At 38.1% G+C, this 19793-nt stretch overlaps 1 protein-coding gene across 1 annotated transcript in view; it reads right to left on the bottom strand.

The window, feature by feature from the left end:
- smyd3 (SET and MYND domain containing 3) overlaps nucleotides 1-19793 on the bottom strand; it is a 75345-nt gene that overhangs the window by 16038 nt on the left and 39514 nt on the right. The window contains exon 6 of the mRNA XM_044190199.1: nucleotides 186-253. Coding sequence (XP_044046134.1) covers nucleotides 186-253 — 68 coding nt within the window. The remainder of the gene's footprint in view (nucleotides 1-185; nucleotides 254-19793) is intronic.

The raw sequence follows: 19793 nt of genomic DNA, 5'->3' as shown, positions 1-19793 counted from the left end.
CTGGCAGGTAACTCAAGAGCAGCATTTAAATTTTGTGGCATTTTTATTGTGCAAGTGAGAGAGAGAGAGGTACCATCTAACAAAGATTATGAGCTAAATTGAAATTAATGATGCTTTGAAGATGTATATGCTTCACACATTGCCCTTTGTGTGTGTGTGTGTGTGTGTGTGTGTTGGTGTGTTACCTAGGATACAGCCCAACTCCAATCTCTTGCAGCTCTCCATCACTGATAGTGAAACAATTACATGTCACCTAAAGGTAAAAAGAGGATAAAAGAGTAGAGACGAGAGAGAGAGATTATTTGTTAAATTGCTTCAGGGAACCAACACACCTTTCATCATATGCTCTGAACATTTTTGGTACCTGCAAAACCACACCGGCACTGCAACTGAAACATGACATGCAAGGTTTTTGCTTTGAGATGCAAAGGGATTGGATTGTGTAAAATGACCACCTGGTTATTTTTGAGCAAGGAAAATTCTTCTAAAAATAAAAGGTTTTTGAAATAAAAGACATGTCTGTAATATTTTTCATCAACTGAGTTAACAAAATATTGAATCAGTGATCATCATCATGTACAGTGATTTTAAATAGAACAAGTCAACTGTCCCCTCCCCCAAGGGCACATGAAAATGAGAAGGTGAAAAAATTTGTGAGTAAATATTTAAAGAAAATATTCCTCAAAAATGACACCAAAGAGACAGATGGAACAGTTTTTTGCTAGCGGCGCAACTCTAGGGACTGGCTATGTTGGACGGTTGGTTTATACTAAATCCAGTATCCAGACTAAATATATATAATTGAATATGAGCTTAAATATCAGTATAATGAAATTGTTTTTTCACGTCATAACTTATATGAACAGATGCATATGAAACTGAAATGACATTTGGTTTTGAAGGTCATCAGTTAACAGTCATTGCATGTCAGGCGCAGATTACTGAACCATGTCAATCTCAATAAAAGTAATTAGAGGAGAGAAGGGCCTGATTTATTGGAATATAGTCTTCCTTTTCATAGGTGGAAACCGCCTAAATGGTACAAAAAGAAACCCAAATTATCACAACCTGGCCAAAACAATTTTTACCTCCCGAATTAAATAAAAGGTAGCCGGATAAAACCGCCCAATCTGGCAACACTGATGACATTCCCATCAGCCTCCACTGTACTTTGTGTCTAAAGCTAATTAGCAAATGTTAGCATGTTAACACACTAAACTAAGATGTTGAACATGGTAAACATTATACCTGCTAAACATCACCATGTTAGCATTGTCATTGTGAGTATGTTAGCATGCGGACATTAGCATTTAGCTCAAAGCACTGCTGTGCCCCATTACAGCCTCACAGAGCAGCTAGCCTAGCATAGCTAGACTCTCAGTCTTGCTATTCTTGGCCTCTAAAAACTGCAAGACTCCTCAATGTCACAATGTTAGGATATTAAATTCAATTTATATTCATTTATGAGCATTTTATTTTGAAACAAATTAAGCATTGAAATATATAAATGTATGTATGTAATGTATTCAAATCCTTATACCCTGTTTTAAACACATGCAAGCAAAACCTACCCAACACTTGTTTATGAAATTAAAACAAATCAGAACTCTTTACAATCAAATATCCGATCTCATCCAACTAGAACTTTAAAACACAAATAATCAACAGTAAGTCAATAATCTTTCCTCCTAAATCCACAAGGTACAACTAAAACTTAGTTGTGTCAATTTAGCTTTTTCATAAATGTAAATTTTGCTTTAACATTTGTGTGTGTAAACCTCCCACCAGGCACCAGGGTGGTCTGCATGATTTAAAGGACACATTTCAGGAATTAATTAATGAAAGAGTTAGAGCTTTCAGGAGACAGAGGAGGGATTTCAAACGAGGGAGAGGGATGGTTTGTTTCTTTCAACTAACAGAGTCGGCACAGAAATGGTTTGAATAATAAAATGCTTGAAGAAGTTGTTTAAAAGAGAGAGAGACAGAAAGAGATGATGAAGGGAACAGCAATAAACACTAAAATGTGAAATAAGTTAACAAAGAAGTGAAAGCTAAAAAAAAGAAAGAATAGAAAAAAACCCCACCAAAGTCTTTGATGTGTCAATTACTGCGCTAGTGCTGGTAAACAAGTGTGTTTGTGTGTGTGTTGGTGGTCGTGGTTTCTGCCCCTTGCTGGAAGTAGATAAATAATTGTAACTTTAGCAACATTAGTACTCAGACTGTCAGATAAAGAGGCAGACAGAGGCATGCAGAGGGAGGGTAAGATTTAAAGTGAGCCACAGACAGATGTTTCCCATCCTGCTGATATTCACACCAGAATCAGAACTCAGCAAAATGACTCGGTTTGAATCTGCAGGCCTCATGGGAAATGAGGGTTTTTACTCAACTTAGCTGACAGGAGGGAACGTGATTATATAGAAAAACACTGGGATGGACACACACACACACACACACACACACACACACATGTAGGAATATGCACAATCTTTGACAAAATCTTCCTCACACACACACACACACACACATACACACACACTTACACACACTTCATTGTTATTCAGTTGTTCTCACATACATCCATCATCTGTGCCATAAAGCATGCATTAAAGTGGGGGAGAGAGATACATCATATAATACTGCAATATGTAACATACGAATTACAATACATCAAGATAGAACAACAGTTAAGAGCTTTTATGTGATTTTTATGAAGTAGTTGTCACAAACAGCAGGGACACGTGGATGGTCAATATGAATGTAGGCACCACATTTCTTTATTTTTTGTGAGAAATTTGGGCCAAAAAATGTCTTGGTGTAAAGCTGATTCCTTTGCTGTCATCAATAAATTAGAGCTGAAACAAATCATTGATTAATCATTGTTTAAGTAATTATTCAAACAAGAATGCTGAACATTCCTTCCAGGTTCTCCTATTGTGGGGATTTGTTACTTTTCTTTGTCTTGTGTGAGAATAAAGTGAATATGTTTGGGTGAATATGACTGTTGGTCATACAAAACTAACACTGTGAATATGTCACCTCTGGTTTTAGGAAATTGTGAGAGACATTTTATTTTATTTTTTTTACTATTTTCTGACATTTTATAGACTAAACAATAAACCGAGAAAATAATCGTCAGATTAATCGATAATGAAAATAACTGTTAGTTGTATGTAGCCTTACATTAAATTAGTAATTAGTAATTAGTAATATGTAATGCTGTAAACACTGTAGGGATGATATTATGTTGTACAATATCTGTGTTGCATGCGTGTGAAGCAAACACACACACACACACACACACACACACATACACACAGAAGACTCACGATTATTTTCTCAATTCATCATTAGTGAAAAAAATGCTCATCACAATTTCTCAGAGCCATAGAAGACGTCTTAAAATTGCTTGTTTTCGTCTACCAACCATGTAAAACTCAGAGATATTCATTTTACAAATTGAAAAACAGAGAAAAGCAGCAAAATCTCACGTGAGGATCTGAAATCAAAATAGGTGCAGATTAATTTTCTGCCGATCCACTAATCAAGTAAGCGACTAACTGTTGCAGCTCCAGAAACTACTGGATATACATTGGACCCATTCATACAAGGCTGCTGATACAGGCTAACCTGTGGGCATCACCATTCAAAGATACATGAGTCTGCAACTTATTGTCAACACTTTATTACTAAACTATAGAATAAAAATGCCCAAATACCAAATAAAGCAAGGTAAAGAGGTCAAGTTCGATGACATGAGTTGACCCAATCAGAGCGAATGGAATTAAGATCAGAGGGCTGCATTGGTTAGTGACAGCAGGGATGTAAGGACGGCCGTGCAGAGAGAAAAGAAAGGATGGTTGTGAGAAGAGGGAGGGGGGTGATGAAGTGCAGAGAAAATTTAAACAAACAGTGGTAGGGCACTCAGCTGGGCATAGATCTCTCTCTGTCACACACACACACACACACACACACACACACACATACACACACACACACCACAACTCTCTCTCAGGAGATGAGAATTAATCTAGCAGAACATCCACATCTGCAGAGCCGGCTGGTGGACGCCTATTGCATCCCAAATACACACACATACACACACAAACACATACACACATATGTAAGCAGCCCTCCCTGCTTTACACAAACGGTACACAAAAATGAATCTTATGAATCACTTCTTGTATGTTTCTATCTGCCCCCCACAGCTTCCCTTCTTCTTTCACTGCTGGAGAAAACTTTGTACAAATTAGAATTACATGTAGGTTTTGTTGCTTCTTCAAATGTTATTTTAGAACATGAACCTTTGCTACTTTTCCTTACATTATTTTTAGGGTGGCTTTAGACTAAAGCCAAAATGATAAGTCAACAGAAAATTAATCTGCAACAATTTTTTATTTTATTTTTTTACTATTCTATGATATTTTAAAGACCAAACGAGAGAAAATAATATTCATATCAATCAAAATCAATCAGAAAATAATATTCTTCTCAATCAAATTGAAAATAATCATTAGCTGCAGCCCCACTTTAGATACACCTAAAGAAAGTGTAGTGAGGTTAAACTTTTTCAAAAGGTTTTTCAAAAAGGAGAATATCACCTTGTGCCTAAACTTACTTGACCTGTATCTATTCTTTTTATCTATTGTATGCATCTTTTAAAACATTTTCTCAGCAGTCTGTCTATATGAAATACTCACTGCTTTGGAGATGTTATGCATTTGCAGAGAAACAGCACATAATACAACACCACAGCTGGGCAAACATATCATCCATCAGTAACCATGGTGACAGCTGTTTTCTTCTTATGATAAAAGATGGTAAGAGCCTCCCTCTGTTTACCTGTTTGTTTATAACCACCCCATTAATAAAGAGAGCCCACAGCTGTGAGTATGGGTTCACATGAGGTAACACTCTGTGGTGAAGTGCCAGTGAGGAGGGACCAGTTTGGGAGGAGGCCAGAGAGAGATGCTGCAGATGTGTCTAGAGGGATACTTTCTATCCATCTTGAGTGAATTGTATTGCACAGAATGAAATGAAAGGAGCTCTGCCGCAAATAATAAAGCAGAAATTCTTAACAGCGGGTTCTTAATGGGGATTACAGGTCTGATATGATTCAGCTACTGCCATTCCCACTGTGGAGAATTACACAATTACTGTATCTGTACAAAAGATACCATTTTGTCTGGAATGGTTTTCTTCAAAATGGTGCAGAAAATGTCAGTCCCCACATCCATTTATTTGTTTGCTCATTTATTTTTCTGCCTGTCACACACAATATTTCTGCTGATTAGATTTGGATGAAACTTGTAGAAATGATGAATGTGTGATAGAGGAATTGAAGCAAAGACAAGCGAATGAGTGAAGGATGTGGTGAGCAGCCTGTGATGTGGAAAATGGAAAATATGATAAAAAAAAAAACGCCCTGTCTCCAAAATGTCATCTTCTGAGGGGGAATACAAAACAAAAAAACTGCACTTTTTCACATTTTGGACTTCATACTCTGAAAACACTGTAATACGGTTTAGGGTAATAAACAGTAAATAGCTGTTACATAGACACATAGATACAGAGATAAATAACTACTACACATACAAATTTTACCAAAAAGAGAAGATAATTAAATAAAGAATTAAATAGTCAATGATAGTTAGTTAGTGCTGCATATTTATCATTTTGTGTGTGCTTTCAACTGCCTGCGCCTGTTAATATATTGAATTCAAACACGTACTGCACACCTACTGAACTTTACAGAATTGCTGCCTAATCTGTTACTGAACAAATAAAAGTATTGTAGGAGAGTCTTGTTGTCCATCTGAGTTTGTTTTAGAATCTGTCTGGCAAAAGAAATACCTCCTAGATTTTTTTGGGCTAAATTAATCTGTTAATTCAATAACTTTAGCATCAGAACCCCCAAAAGCAAATCTAACTCAAAATATTCAAACTTTTCTGTCTGCAAAACCAGCAAAAGCTGTAAAATCTAGGAGTTGTGAGATGTCACCCCCCTGTACATGAACAGTTATTATGAAGGAAGCAAAGGAAGAAGTCAGGTAACGTTGTTTTAAAGCGTTACGAGTAGGGAGGAGGTCGGGGTGCGTGGATAGGTCAACAAAACATCAGATTATAAAAGGATGTAACTTTTACGAAACGACTACATCTATGTTTTATATTTTGTTGAGTTGTGTACTTACATTATCCCAAATGTTTCCAAAATTTTCAAACCCAGAGAAATCCGTAATTTTAATCGATCGCCTGTCAATGGCGTCATATCCCCTTTGCGCATGCATCAGCATTGTGGTTGTTTGCCAGAAGTTGTCATAAATTGACTTTTTATCCAGTTTTAAGCCACATTTTTACGATACACTTTTTATAGCTTGGTCTAAATTATTATTTTTAACCAGATAAAGGATTTTAGTCATCAGATATCTGGATCTTAAGTTATCAGAGAAATAAGCTGAGCAAACGTTAGAGGCAGCTCGGCTTGCAGCCCCTCTGGGATGTCCTTTGTAAGCCGAACAGCGTCAGAGAAACACTGATTTTTAACGTGAAACTGCTTTATTCAGTGTTTTTACCGGTTTTATTCACCTGGTTTGTTTTGGAGAGAAGGAGACCTCTGCGAATAATTTGGCTCCTGGTAAAAACCTTCTGAATGATGAACACTGAAGGAATTCTAACCGGTAGAAGCTGACAGCAATGAAGGCAATGGTGGTGAAGACAACTTCCATGATCCCACGCTACTTCACGACATCATCAAACTACATCTTTTGTTATTGTTTTGTGTGAGAGTTCCCTAGCGACAGAAATTATATACTGTGCGTTTAACTTTTAACTCAAACTACAATGTTTCCCTAAACCTAACCAAGTCATTTTTGTGCCTAAACCCAACCAAACCTTAACCATACCATAAAACTCATAACATCATAAAATGTATTTATCTTTCAACAGTCATTTGTAACGGTTTTGGAAGGCACAGACAGATGATGTCGTCCTGCAGATAGGGGCGTCACATCAGAAAACGCTTCGATGTGTCGTTCTAAAGGGCGTGGACAAACAACATATTTTGTCATTTAATTTTGTTGACTTGTTGGAACAGACTATCCTCATCAAAACAATGAAAAACAAATATGGATGGACAGACAAAACTTATCAGCAAGACTGTAATGTGCACTGCTAGTGGGTCCACTACTCTTCTTTATCATCCTAAAGTACTACAGACTTGACTGTTTCATAAACAAAAATGTCACTCTTAGTCATTCTCTCTGTCTTGATCTTTGTCACTCACAGTGAAAATATGGATATGGGAAGCGTCTTAGAAATACAACCTGCACTAGATTTACTGCTGAGATGAAATGAGGGTGGATGTGATTAAATCAAAACCAACACCATCCATCCATCACTGCTACAAGACAAGACTAGGAGAACATTGAGGTGGGTAAACTAACCTGTGTGCTCACAGTAAACTCCAGTCAGCTGCACAGGAATGCAACGTGAATGTCTGTGCTTACATTAAGTATTCAGGAAGGAAGGGGCAGATCAAAATGATTTCAGTGACATTTTGGAAACATATACAGGCACACCTCTAAGTGGATGGATGGGGGTTTGGGACGGTGGGGAGCGGGAGGTCCTGTCATCTCATCTCGGAGGCATTGGATTGGTTTGCTTTATCCTGTCATGTCAGTTCAAAAAACTAGTGACTGGATGGTTTATGTCTTTAATGTTGCTGGAATCGGTTCAATTACTGTCAATCTGGGAAAAACTACAAAAGCCATCAGACACAATCAAAGGCCACTTGTGTGCGTGTGTGTGTGTGTGGCATGTGTGCACTATTAATGCTTTGATTTAGTATTTATGACCTAATCATGGTTCTTTCATCTCTCAATAGACAGGCCGACAAACATAGATTGAACTACTGAGGAAATATAAAGGGAAAAAAAATAGGCTTAACATCATCTACTCACACATGCACACTGTTGCATGCACGTACACACACCAAAACACACTTTTTTAGCTTAAATATTCTATTCAATTCTACTATTATTATCTCTCTCTATCTCTCAACTACCATTTTTGTTACATTGCTGTCACTCTGATTGGGCCATATTTCCAAAATGTGCACATGATCACATTTCATCTTAAAGTGGCTACTGGTATAAACAATATTTTTTATATCACCAAAGGATCACATGATAACTTGTACATGAAATGAGTTACTCGTAGGGACGAACCCACAGAGAAATATCACCCAACTGCAGTTTCCCTCAGCTCTACAGAGCATTTTAGCATCTTTCAGTTCATTGTTTTTTTTCGACCCGTAACTTTGGTTTTTTTGGTTCACTCTCACAGCTCTCATCAGTGTTGTTTTCGAGTGCAGCAGGCAGGAGTTTTCAGTCTAAAAACTCACTGTACATCCTGTCCTGTCACCAAATGACAGATAGACAAAGTTAGCGCACACAGTGAAGTATTTAGCAGCCAGATATTTCCCTCATAAGTTGGTGGAGACCAAAACGGAGCAATAGTCCACTATATTGGACTTACATTCATCAGGTGGCCAGAAACATGACTCCAAATGAATGCTAGTGTTGCTCCATATTTGCTGGATGTCTAAATATGTAAATGTTTGCTAACAAGTTTGCCATATCAATTTAAAAAGGGGTTGATAGTATCTGCTGCCTCCAGGTTGCTGAAAAAAAATCATTTATTGCAGGTTTAAAGGATATTTTGACTTTTTTTTTGCTAAAGATCTCAGTGTCTGTCCTTTATTTTTAATTTTTTTACCTGAATTGTTCTTTAGTTCACTCACAATCTATGTGTATGAGAACATTGTTAGCAAAATGACCAAAATGCATCCCCCTTGTTAACCTGTACACCCCCCCACCCCCCAATCCCCTAGTAGCAGAGAGAGTGCAGGGGCAGAGGGGTTGTTCAGTTGAATATGTTAGTCTAGTCTGTCTGATTCATTGATCCTTTATCTGACTGCGGTTTGTGCAAGTTAGAATCTATGGCCCCGACCATGGCTCTGAAATATCAGTTAGTTCATGTAGTTACAGACCTCATATCACAAATACAATATCATCACCTAAACAGAATACTGATAGCTTCATAGATGTAGCACATGTATATATGTGCACACAGTCTTTAAAACGCTCTCTGTAATTAAGGTGTATACACTAACAGTCCATAAAGATTCAATTTATTTGTAATGTGAATCTAAGTCTCCATAAATGTGGTCAGCAGGGAGCCATGACCTGCTGGTGCTACGGAACAGCAGTGTGGTTGGATGTGTCTCTCAAACAGCTGCTGCTGGACACATTGAATTCATTGTTACCTTTTCCACCTTCTCCATTAAATGAATAGAGGCTTGAAAAAAAGAGTGCTTCACTGCAGTGCAGACTGGTTTGTCTCTAGGTGACAGAGGTTATGTTCTGATGAGATGACCCCTCAGGAGCAGTCGGCTAACTGTCCTGTGTGTGCTGAAAGGCTGTTGAATGTGTTTGGACACTGCATGCAGAAAGCTCCTGTCGAGCTACAGTAAAAACCCACAACATTATTTTATAGCCTGAGGTTTGAGCTTGTTTCACAGTACCATCTGAAGGACATGCTCCACCTAAATCAGTGCCCAACTCCACTGCTGACTGGACAGCTGGCAGTGCAGTATACCTTATTATTATCCCAGTGCCTTACACTACACATGTAGCTACATGCACTCATCCAATTATAGGCTTTTAGAATTAAGTTTAAGTCAATGTATTTCTTTTTAATATCATATAATGCCCTAAAAAACACTTGAAAAAAATACTTATTTTTGCCGAACTCCTATCAACAACACTCCCTTAACTTTCTCAAAATAACCACACACACACCCCAAGAGTCCGTCTCTGTTTAAACAAGCGTAAAAAAGCCAAACAACCTCAGGAGGGAACAGGAGGGAAAGTGTGAGAGGAAGATGGGATGAGCGAAGTACAGAGGGAGGGAAAGGGAAGAGAGGAGAGGAAGAGATAAGACGGGAAGACACAGGTGGAAGGAGAGAGTTAAGAAGCAGCAGGAAGGTAGGAGAGATAGAGGGATGGAGGGAGGTGGGACAGGGGAAAAGACAGAGGAGTGAGGGAGAAAAGACTTGATACAGGAGACGGAGGGAAAGAGGGAGGAGGAGAGTGGAGCAGAAATGTGTTTAAACTCGTTAGTAAACTTGTTAGTGAAGTTGCTGAGCGTGAATGAGAGCAGGCGGGCTGAATTAGAGAGGTGCACCGTGAGAAAACATCAAGCGGAATATTGAGTGGAAGGCCACAGAAGGAAAAACAGCTATAAGCAAAAGCTTTGAAAAGTGTGGCCCAGAAGCCAAGAGGTTTTAGACCTTAATCTTTCGGGGACTACACCAAGATTTTGGAAACCAACCCAATCAGTGACGAGAACACAGACACCAAAATCTGTTTCCGTAGCAGACTGTTTGCTACAATGCTCCATGTTGCATACACTGCTGAGTGATAGAAGGTGGCTAGCACTGTCTGTGGAAGCTAAATGGTTAAATCTGTTAAATAGTATGGTGGTCTTTTTACTTTGTTTTTTTAAATTACATTCTAAAGCTTGTAATCACTCAGCACAATGTATTGAAAAGGTAGAAAGTAGCTCCAGACTACATAAGACATCTGCCGAATATGGTGTCCATTCTTTCTGCTTATACCAATAGTTATAATAGATTAATTGAATCTTGTGGTCAAATTACTAATGTGGTCAAGCCCCAAGGCTACCAGCTGACACACACACAGATATTGTATAGACACACAGTTACAGAATGTGGAGTGGAGAGAACTACTTAATAATTTTGAACGAGTAAATTCAGCTTTTAAATAAGGCATTAAATTTAAAGTACACATGATCATTATAACACAACAGAAAAGTTCCTGGAACAAGACATCTGAGTTGACAGACACTAAATACAATATACAGTTTCTATCTATGAAACGAAGCAATTCTGAGTTTACGTGAATCTGTGTTAATAACAAACAATATATTCAGAACAGTGGTGTGGTTCACTTGGTGTTCAGAGACACACACCTCACAAACACTCAAACACACCTCCAACACATGCACGCACACCTGTTGGATGGAATAGCAACGATGTGACTGAACACAATCATAGACACAAACACAAACAGTACACTGCATAACCGTGTGTGTGTGTGTGTACACACAATGACAAACAAATGCTATGTGGTGCATGCACACAGAACTCAGATTTCTCATGCTCATACACACACAACATTTGCCCCAGGCTGTGTGTAATCGAACATGAGATTGCCTCTTGCGCTCTAATGACTCATTTCCATGCTGATACCCAATCATCTCTGAGAGAAATAAGAAAAGAAAGTTGACATGTGTTTTTGTCAAGTTGGCACATTTTCAGCTGATGAGCTACTAAGCTTCTGCACCCATATGTGCATAAACACACACAAATACCCCCACGCACACTATACTCCGCCTACACACACTGTAGATCCAGCCCACAAGCATGCTTATAAGGTGGCAGATTTATGGAACATATTGTATATCACTCTCACACACATACACACACATTAGGATGTATGTTTCTGGATGTGCAACACTGCATGTTACTGAAAAACATTACAGCTGGTGGAAAAGCTGTGTGTGTGTTAAAATCATATCAGCCTCCTAAACAGGAACACCTGATATTTTTCCCCACTTTCTCCTGATGCCCATCAGGAAGCATTTTGTAAACACATTCTTAAGTAAGCTGCCTCATCCAGTAAAGGTCAAATTTTGAACAGGATGTGAAGCAGTTCTTAAGGTTACACCCAACACTGATTTTTAACACAACATGCATGCTACACATACACACACACACTCAAACACATACAGAGATAGTAGTGTTTATACAGTAAATCATAGCCGAGTATGGCCTACAGCTGCATCACATCCAGTATTAATGCTGCTTATGTACAGACATGACCGGAGAGGTCGATTTAGTTTGTTTCTTTTTACTCCATCTCTCGCTCACTCCGTTTCTCTCACTACTGATTTTCTGCATAGCAACAACAAAAGAAAGAAAGAAATTAAGCAATAAAGAAAGCAAGCAAGACAGTTACATAAAACAAACAAGAGATTAAGAAACCACGAAAATAAAAGAGTAAAGTTTAGCTGAACAGTCAGTCTGTTGGCAGGTTAAATCAGAAGAACAGGGGTGAGTAAAGATAAAAAGAGCAGGTTATTGTTTTCAGAGCAGTATTCTTTGCAGGAAATCGTTTTTTACTGCTTGACTGCTCTGCCGTAGTCTGAATCAAAGGGTGTTTCATGGGGGAATAGCTATTCCGCCTTCCACTCTGAAGGCAGCAGTCAGTCAGCTCTGAATAGGGTTTCCTCTGTGCATTTGCTGCACCCATTACTTTCGTCTCACAACTAAAACATCCCTTTTATCCTGACTGAACGCAAAGGCAAACACAAGCTGCTGAACATATATAAATGTCACCCATCAGTCCCAGCATTTGAATGTTGTGCTGGATTGGCCTGTGGCTGATTTATGAAATCAAAACACTATTTTTATCTTATTTCCACTTTTATGTTTACTATAAAGAGACGCTGATCATGAGTGTGAAGTTCTGGATTATGAACTGTGGTGTTTATTCAGTCAGTCATGACAATTGTCCTATACGACCTATAACACACCACAACACTTTGTTTGTGTGTGAGCGAGTGTGTCTTTGAGCACACATAAGGCACAAAAGTATGCGTAAGTTTGTCTGCTACACGATCAGATGATAAAGCACACACACAGGAAGAGCTACTCAACTCCTGTACACAATTCGCATAATAAAAACCTTCATTCTCAACTGATTATGGAAGATGTAATATCGCAAGACAAACCATTTTGACTGCAGAGATAACTTGTTCTGATACTGTCAAAGGATTGTAAAACATCTGCTTTAGCACAGTGACGGAGTGACTACAGCCAGAAATGGTAGTGAAGGATACACCACGCCATATTTGATACAAACACTGGAACCAAATCTATATACTGGTAAATATTTCTACTGGTGTGCCATTAAAAACAGTCATACCACTAAATCAACACAGACACACAAAGAGCGACAGAGAGGGACAGAATGCAAAAAGAACATCTTCTTATCATCTAGATTATTTCTTACACTGAGTAGAGCTGGAGGGTACTGTACTACTGCAGCTGAAATGAACAAACCTCTGACAAGAGGGTCTAACTAATGATGCTAGCTGTTTAGTGTTTGGCTGGCAAGAAAATACTAAAAAACACTCAGCTAATAGGACGGCTAGCTGCACAGCTAACTGAGCTAAGTAGCTAACGGGAGTAGCAGTAGTAACGGCTAAAGTAACCCAATAAGGTCACAAGTAAAGCTATCTGTCCATCAGGAAACTCCATAAATCACCGAAAGTTGAGGCAGAGCAAGTTGAGGACATCAGATGAAAAACCAGAAAATATTTTCTCCATAAAATATGATCCAGTTTTACCAAAATCAGTGAATAAAGCTCTAAAGTAGTGTTTTTGTACTGTAATCAGTGGGACTTAACCCCCAGAAACACTGAACTCTGATGGCGTCTGTTGCGTGGTTGCTGCCTACTCTTGCACAGCCAGACCTACCTCCACACATTGTTTTAGTGCTGTGCCAGCTAGTTGCTGCTTCTCGGCAAGCTTCCGGAAGTTGGCCAATCGGAAGAAAGTTGGCATTTAGGAAGAGGGGCCTTAAAGAGACAGGAGCTAAAATGGAGTGTTCAGACAGAGGGTGAATAAGAGGTGCTGCAGCAATGTTTTTTGAACATTACAGCATGTAAACATTTTCTAGCAGACACCCAAAATAAAAATATGAACCTGAAAATTAGCATAATATGGGACATTTAACTAACTTATACATGGGGTCTACATTTTTTCATAGCAACTGTAAACTACAAAGATCATATATGTCACTACTGTCCACACAAATAGCTAAATATGTTACATTTTGTTTATGCACGATTTACTTGTGAGCATTGTAGAGGTGGCTGTTCCTCACTTTTTTCTCTGACAACTTCACGATTCTGCCACCAAAAAATGGGTCAGAGACAGGCCGGAGACTGTGGGTGTTGAAAGTGACCAACCAAAGGAGGGGAGACATCAGCCACAGTCTATTCCATCCTGCTGCACGCGCCTTTTTTCTGTACGCGGGTATTAGCAGTTTCCTTATAAGACTAATTCATTTCAGAACTCCCTTATCCAAACACAATACAGAATATTGAGACTGGTTTAACCAAAGTTAAAGATCCACAGTTAAATTTCTCTCAACATCTTGAGTTATCTTTCTTTATCAAAAAAATCCACATGGAAGAAAGATTTAGCTTTTTCCAACTTGGAGGTCAGAGTGGAGGTTGTATCCTTGGAGACCCAAGAGCCATTGGGGAAATTTTTAACACAGTCCTGATGATCACATTACATGATGATGAGTACATCCCTGCTGTTACTGTGGGATGTTTGATTAACTGTGTGTCCCCAGCAGACTCATCAGTGTACTGGGATCAGGCCATCGGCTGTATGCATTGCAGAGAAAGCCCCAAGGCATACAAACAATGATTTTGGACACATCTTTTGGGGCAAACATGTTAGCACTCTGATTGTTGCCATGTAACTGGTGATCTCCCAAAATTAATTTTAAGTACCGCTTATCATATTCAGGGTCGCAGGGCGCTCGTGCAACTGCTGATCTCATCCCAATTAATTTTCAACTTCTGGGCATTTTATCATGACATGGTACACTGATACACTTGTCCATGGCTTGGTACAAAATCTGTTACTTTCTGCTCATTATTGCTGCTGCTTAGATTTTTTGCTGAAGGTTGCTGTTTAGCCACTGCACTATAAAATATCACAGAGCTTATGCTTGATTTTAATGTGTGAAAATAACAACATGCATCACCTTAATGCTTTGACTTTGAACTTTGTTCCGAGCAGACCTTATTTGCATTGTCAGGCAGGACAGATGCACAAAGAGCATCTCCATGGCAACTACAGTATACCGCTTTGTGTTTTATGATACTCTACCACATCGATTGATATAAATGATTTATATAAATTTTTTTAAAACATCTGGGATACCAGATAAAAGATACATTTTTACAACCATGCAATGTGGAGTTTATGCCACATGAATGCATCCTCTTTCTCTTTTAATTCCATCATTCCATTGTGCTTTCCTGATTCTCTTTGGCATCAACTTTTGTTCTGATGGAAAAGGTTTTGTGCCTTCAAGAAAAAAAGAACAATGTGATGTCATGATGGCCTAAATGGTGACTCAAACAAGACACATTAACCTTAAAGCTTTGACTATGAATGTAAATGGGGGCGAGCACAATAAAAGCAATGCCTGTATTTGTATAAGGCATTCCAATACAATTGTATTGGACTTCACTATATCGTCAGGTGTGATTGATTATTTATTAATTGATTGTTTAAGGTCTTGATGTACAGAGTACTGATGGGGTAGAAAAAAAACATATTCAGATTGTAATGCTATTAAATAAATGGAAAATGTATAATAAAACCATATAACATCAAAGAATCTTTAAGCACATGGCCAAACATTTCCTATTGAGATAACTATGACTTGTGTCCATTAGCACTGTCTTCTCTCTAGATACCCCAGTATCATTAAAGGCACACACCCTGATGAATGTTTTTACACACACATAAACCTCTTTCACTAGGTTTATATTCTCTCTCTCTCTCTCTCTCTCTCTCTCTCTCTCTCTCTCACACACACACACACACACACGCAATCCCTCAGGGTTGGGTCCCTGAGGATGACCATCAGGTTATAGTTCAAATGTTTCATCCATTTATCTGTGCCTTTACCTCTTTGTGTTCAGGCATGTCTACATTCTTACACATTACAATCACACCAACAAAAGCTTGTGCATTTCTACGCTACATGTGTGTTCCAGCATGTTTTGAACGGACCAGGTTGTAAAGATAATGGTGTTTTTATGGCACAAATAGAGTTTAATCAATAGTCATCCTAATAATGACACCATACCCATTACAGCTGTGTTTAAAAGAGAGAGGGAGAGAGTGTGAGTGCACATACAAGCATGTGCATGCCACTCAAGCATTGGGTGAATGTGTTTATGTTGTTTCTCCAGTGTTATGATGATGACTTCCCAGTGTAAGTGTAAACAATTATGGGATTTGCAGTTTTCTGAGTGCAGGCATATATAACTATAGAACGTGTTCTCTGGTTCTAGTAATTAACAACTTCTAAACATTTTCGTCCTTCTGTCTGTCTGTCCAGTTCTATTTATTCTCTCCAGATGCTGTTATCTGTTTCACCTATAAATGAATAAATAAAAATTTGGCCTTTAAATATACATCAACAGTGCTGTGTCTTCTGTGCAAACCAAAAGTGAAAAGACGCACCAGACTGGTGAATGTGCAGTGCATTCACCATTCAACACAGAGGGGAAGGCATCCATGAAAACTAGCAAACACTAAGCTATGGTCTGTCTGCCAGTTTTTTACTGTGGTATTACATGAAAACCTGCCAGGATTCACAGATAGTAGTTTACTACAGAAGCCAACGCAAAGAGGTAACTTGGAAATCTGATACATCACACTAACAACAGAATATAGTGGAAGGACTGAGAGAGTTTAACTTCATATGGTGTTGAGCAAAACGTTTGAACAGTGTGTGTTGCTGAGGGTTGTGTAGGAGGTCCAAGAAATCAGTGGTTATGTGACTTTTAAATCATATGACAAACAATAAACACAGAAATAACATTTTTATAGAATACCAAAACAGGTAATGCCACCCGGTCATCTACAACTTATTGTATTTCTCTATACTTACATGCTCTCTCTCACTCTACACTCATACACACCCATCTGTGTGTCCTTCACAGAACAGAGACTCCTAATTTAACTGGTGTCATTCGCATAGAGACATGCAATTAGGGAATTAGCATAATAGTGAATAGTGTGAATATGAATAGGCTTGTCCTAAAGAAAAGACAAATAAATCTCAAAATGAATCTCAAAAATATCCTTTAACCATCGATATACAACTTTACCATAATACAGTGCTGCTATATAAATGTAACGTAATGCTTTAACTATATGTATATTTGTTTAATAAATTCTGACTTAAATTTCACAAACATGGTAATGTAGTTTTGCTTCCTGTCTTGCCCTTATTGGTTTCACCTGTGTCTCGTTGTCTCCCCTACCTGAGTGTATTTAGTCTGTGTTCCTTCTTTGCACACGTGAGACCTTGTGCATATGGATACCGGACCACGTATTTCTGTGTGTGAATGCTTGAATGCTACATGTGTGACATGTAGAGGTGTAATGTAGTCTGCTTTTGCTTTAAAACAAACAACAAAACTTGTTTCTTAATGAAAGTAGTGCCTGGGCCAATGGAAATTACACTCATCCATCTCCTACAGTCGTACAGACAGTGATAATGGTAGTCACTGACTGGAGTATAGCACTTTGACAGATTCCTGGTGGGTTTTTAAAAAAAAAAGCCAAAACATGTACAGCAGGGCCTCAAGAATTTAAAGCTATCAACTGAAACACTAATAAAGCTCAATGACTCATTTAAAACATGAGTCACAGAAGTGCTGATAAACTAATACAGAGAAAACTACTGTAAATGTCAAAGCATGATCTTACTCTAATTAAGACAGACCGCAACACAATAAATTTAGAGAGGCAAACAAAGCAAGAAGGACGCAACTTTAGGAAGAAATTAGGCCAAGAGGTATTGCCAATTTATTGGACTGTTCAAGCACATCACCCCATAATTACAGCATTTTTAAGAAAACTTGAAGGCAGCATCTGCTGTTCTACTTGTGCAGTGGAATAAGAACTGAAATTTCTGGAGGTATAATAAAACAGAGGACTTTTTAAACTCACAGGGTATCTGTTTGTTTGCAGAACAATTGGTTCATGTTGTACAAGTCATTTGGAAAATGGTCATTTTGTCCCTTTTGAAAATATAAAAAGTAGGGCAAATAGCAATTATTTTGATTATCAATTAATCTATCAATTTTCTCAATTAATCACTTGGTCTATAAAATGTCAGAAAATAGGGAGTCCAAGGTAACATCTTCAAATGTCTTGTTCTGTCTGACCAATAGCCCAAAACCCAAAGATATTTCAGATAGGAAGAAAACCCCCAAATATTCCCATTTGAAAAACTGGAACCTTTGAAATGTTGACATTTTTGCTTGAGAAATTACTTAAACCATCATTGCAGCTCTAATAAAGAGTTTGTTCCCGTCAACTTAAATTGTTAAAGCTAACACGAGGAACCCCCATTAAAAACCTGCTATTATTATTGGATGGACTATTCCTTTAAGTTGCACAATTTAAGAATGAAGTGGCCATGTTTTAAGGTCATGTTTTACATAAGTCCTATTAGATTATATTTACATTGTCCACAAAGTCAAAACCATGAGGAGACACACTGAAATACTTTTTTTTAACTTCATAAATGACCGTTTGTTTTCTATTTTTCAACAAACATAGGGCCATTATAATTGTGTAACTAAGGAGCTAAGCAGTTCATTATTCATTCACTGTGTGCATTGTCTATAGAAAAGCTGTCCCATTTATAATTCATATTATTCAATAATTCATTTATTTATTCCCACTTTATTAAACTCCACAAAAAAAATACAACAAATAGAACTAACCTCTTACTGATTGTTACCCTGGGAGTGTGAGAGTCATGTCAGCACACACACACACACACACACACACACACACACACAGTTGAAGGAGTTAATTAGTGAAACTCCATGGATGTTATTTTTGTCTCAGGAACAAACCATGAGCCCCAGGGGCAGAGAAGAGAGTTGGGGTAGACAGAGAATATTACAAAAAGAAAGATGAGAAGGAGAAAGCAAGAATGGATGATGAGAAAGCGCAGAGAGAAAATAAATGCAAACCACGACAAACAGAGGAGGAACAAGAATGACGGATGCTTAAGGAGCAGGAAAGACGAAGAACACAATAATCAAGGAAAGAAAGAGGGAGGAAGATTACAGAGGTAGGAAATGAAAGAGCAGCAGCATTATTACATTTTCTGTGAAGTTTTGCTGGACATCTTATGTGAATGATTCATTGCTGAGTTTAACCAGGACAACATCTCCCATCTAAAGTTTTGCATTTTTAATCAATATTTTGTTAGTATGTGTAAATATGAGTAAATAACTTAGGTTACTAATGCTCTCAAAATTGCAGAATGAGGACTCCCATTGTAGTCAGTCGTCTAAAAGATTTACGCACTATGTATTTCCAATTTCCTTTTGATTGTTATTTTCTCTTTCTTCTACAGAAAAGAAATCCAAATTAAAAACCGCAACCTCATCCTACTTGTTTATTCTTCTTACCCACTTGTCTAATAGTCTAAAACTGACTATCTGCAGTTAAAAAAGTCACGCAACTTGTAGAATTTTACCATTAAAATTAATTTGCCAGGCTTTTTTTTGTGTGTGACACTTGTCATGATGTTGTATAAAAACAAAACCCATACTGTTGGCAAACACATGTACATATTCACAAACACATGTTCACACACACGCATACACAGAGACTACATCGACACCTTGTCTATTGGTAGCCTAATAGTTGCTGAACAAGACACAAGAAGGTCAGGTTCATCTTCTCTTTCCTTCCCCTCTGTCTTATTGTCTCTTATCACTGCCTTGCCAAGACCCCCATCATTAGTAGCGTGTGTGTGTGTGTGTGCTGTTGTAGACTTGAAGACATGTCCGAAGTT

The sequence above is a fragment of the Siniperca chuatsi genome, linkage group LG1, assembly GCF_020085105.1.
Source record: "Siniperca chuatsi isolate FFG_IHB_CAS linkage group LG1, ASM2008510v1, whole genome shotgun sequence".
NCBI classification, from domain to species: domain Eukaryota; kingdom Metazoa; phylum Chordata; class Actinopteri; order Centrarchiformes; family Sinipercidae; genus Siniperca; species Siniperca chuatsi.
The sequence above is the reverse complement of the archived record's forward strand: the minus strand, read 5'-3'. Positions and strand labels throughout refer to the sequence as shown.